Below are 3,088 nucleotides of genomic sequence, written 5' to 3' on the forward strand. Positions count from 1 at the left end.
TCAAGAAAAACAGCAAGAAATCCCGAAACTCCCTCTTTCTGACGCTCGAACTCGCCGAGTTCCCACTAAGGACTCGCCGAGTTTGAGCTACTTGCCGAGTCCACAGTGGAACTCGCCGAGTTAATTAGGCAGAAAACCAAAAATCGAATTTTTCAAGTAACAAGCAATTAACCAATGCATCAATTCAATAGAAATCAATCAAAGCTCTAATACTACTTATGGGTTTGAGCCATAAGAACTTTCCTATGTGCACATGCAAACCCTAATTTCTTGGATCTAGGTTTCTATAATTGAACATGCATTCAATCCAAGACTTTCAATACTAGATCTAATGTAAACAGTTGATTCTAATCATATGAATTAGGATCTAGAACAATACCTTGGATTAGTTGTTTGATACTTCTTCTTCTTGGAGCTTAGAGTCACAATTGTCACTCCTCTAATGGCTTACAAACACCAACTAGCAAGAAGATGATTTGAGAGAGAGAGAGAGAGGAGGGTGAGAAACCGGCCCTACGGTTTCTTGCCTTGCATGAGTGCCGATTTCTCTCACCCTAGGGATCTATTTATACTATGGGATACTAGGGTTTCACTTTTAACTGTAATTGAATAACTTAGGTCCTAAGCAATCCAAGATCCTTCTAGATTTTAGGCTTAGACGAATTTAAGGTTCCCAAACCCTAAATTTCGTCCACCCCATTATCTATAAGGATACATAGCCCAAAACACAACTATCACACATTTGACAGTTTATGCCCCTTTATTCAATTAACCTCTTTAAGTCATCAAATTAGTTCTTAATTAATATATGACTTATATTAATCAAATAACATTATTAATCCTTTAATATATTATTCTTATAATATATTAACAATAATATTTCTTCTCTCTTAACAAATCATCTTGTCAAGTTGTTATGGTGAAGGCAACCCAAAAGGACCATGCACAACCAGGTCAAGTACTTACCAAATATAGTTACAGCTTTATACACTAATCCAACACAAGCAGCTTATTGTCACATTCAAGTATATCTCTCAAAGAACGGTCCAAGCATTCAAAGCAACGTTTGTCAATCATTGAGGCTTCATCCCATATGACAATTGTTGTTTGTTCCAAGAGGGTAGCCAATAAACTTTTCTTTTTAATGTCACATGTTGACCTTTCTTACATGTCGATCGGTATGTTAAATCTGGAATGAGCAGTCCTTCCTGAAGGTAAGAGTAATGATGGTATACCTGAAGCAGCAACTGCTAGAGCAATTTTGCCAAGTGAACGAAAATACGACAGTATGGTAGTCCAAAGGAACGTTTTCCCGGTTCCCCCATGCCCATAAACGAAGAGTAAAACTTGTTTTCCAGTATTATTTGCTGATACAACAAAGTTGTAAATCTGAAGCTGATCAGAGTTTAATTGAGATACCATTAGTTTATGTTGCTTGTATAACTCTTCTCTAGTATAACTTGTTTCCTATAAAATCAAACGATTTTCAAAAAGCACTTGAACCTCTTCTAATGGTGGTGGCAAATGAAAATCAGTTACTGACTTTGATGGAGTGCACGAGCGTAGAAGTTTTTCTAACTCCAACAAAGTCAATTGTTGTAGATGATTGTCGGTTACGTGTAATTCTGGGTTAGAATTGTTCTTCTTCAGATTATACAGTATATCGTCACTCATCTTACACCATCCAGCCTCCCATAATGACATAGGGTTACTCACTTCACAAAAAATGAGTAAATGGAAGAATAGAGAGCGTAATTGCGCGGAAGTCGCCCATTCTGATGCTTGTGTAAAAGCAGCTAGCCACTCTTTTTCTTCCCCAATTAGACCTAATGCCTCACATGTGCGTTGAAAATTTGGGTGGAGTCGATTAGAAACAGTGCGTACATCTTCATATGACTTACAACCCTTCTGATGGCAAAGTAGCATTAGGAGGTAAAACAACTCTCCCGTAGATGGATGTACAAACACAAGTCGACCTATTGCATGTGATGTTTCAAGATGTCTTCGCTTCCACCTCTTCATTCTCTTCTCCCACACATATTTTGAAGGGTAGGTTACATAAGTCAGATCTAGTCCATTTTTGTCCCATTTATTACTTTCAAACCATCCCAAAAGCATACTATTACCAAAAGATGGTTTTTTTACAATATCACGGATCTGACTGTCTTCTCTGAAATAAATTGTTTGCATGTTTTCCATATGAACTGGTAGTATAGTGACCGGTGGATTACGTTCATGAATTGGAAAATTCATAATACGCCAGGCAGCCTCATGTGGACAGATATATCGACCATCAAGAAAACTTTTTATTTCATCAACTATAACAGGTTTTGAAGAAGTGCTAGTGTTATCGGTAAAAACATCCTTCTGAATAATGAACTTTTCCCGCTCCATACCTTTTGAAACATATTTGAATAAGTATTTTATCATCATGTTCCAACCGCAATACTCAAAATTTATGTGTGCGTTAAAACGACTACACAAGCGCTTGTTATATGGGACAACGTATCCATTGTCTATTTCAATACCACTCTGTAGCGTATGACGTGTCAAACAATTTCTTTTATAATGCGCGTAACCTTGTTTGTCAAACACAGTGGAATCTGAAAATGATTTTGGATAGTGTTTGCTACACTTGCCATCTTTCATGCTGGGAGACTTCAGATTTAATAAACCACATGGTCTGTGAATCATACAACTTGTGATAGTCTTGTATACTAAGGGCTCATAAATTAGATCTGGGATTTCAGCAGTGATGAACCTGTCAATATCACGGGGTTTCCGTAGTTTGTGTGAATCAGACACCCACAAAAGAGTGTGACAGTGTGATAACCCCCTCTTTTGAAATTCCATCGTATATAAATATGAAGAAAAATACAACATATTATAAGTTGTGTAAGATGGGTGTAGAGGGAAGTTAGAAGGAAAATAAGATAACTAATAATAGATAACGAAGTAGGCAAGTTACAAGGAAAAGAAGATAATTGATAATAAATAAGAAAGCAAATGCATGTGACTTACGGGCCATGACATCTGCAAAGGTGTTATCCTCCTTTAAGAACTTAATAAATGCTTTGACTTTTATGTA

The 3,088-nt window shown here is 36.8% G+C and overlaps 1 protein-coding gene across 1 annotated transcript; it reads right to left on the reverse strand.

Moving 5' to 3' along the window:
• Positions 1 to 1,467: 1,467 nt before the first annotated feature.
• LOC111889770 (uncharacterized) lies at positions 1,468 to 2,853 on the reverse strand. The gene has a single exon (XM_023885922.1). The coding sequence runs from the start codon at positions 2,851 to 2,853 to the stop codon at positions 1,468 to 1,470; it is 1,386 nt and encodes a 461-aa protein (XP_023741690.1).
• Positions 2,854 to 3,088: the final 235 nt, after the last annotated feature.

The sequence above is a fragment of the Lactuca sativa genome, chromosome 9 (genome assembly GCF_002870075.4).
Source record: "Lactuca sativa cultivar Salinas chromosome 9, Lsat_Salinas_v11, whole genome shotgun sequence".
NCBI lineage: Eukaryota > Viridiplantae > Streptophyta > Magnoliopsida > Asterales > Asteraceae > Lactuca > Lactuca sativa.

Excerpts from the sequence above, each read along its gene's own strand:
- LOC111889770 (XM_023885922.1), bottom strand. The coding sequence starts at position 2,853 with ATGGAATTTCAAAAGAGGGGGTTATCACACTGTCACACTCTTTTGTGG.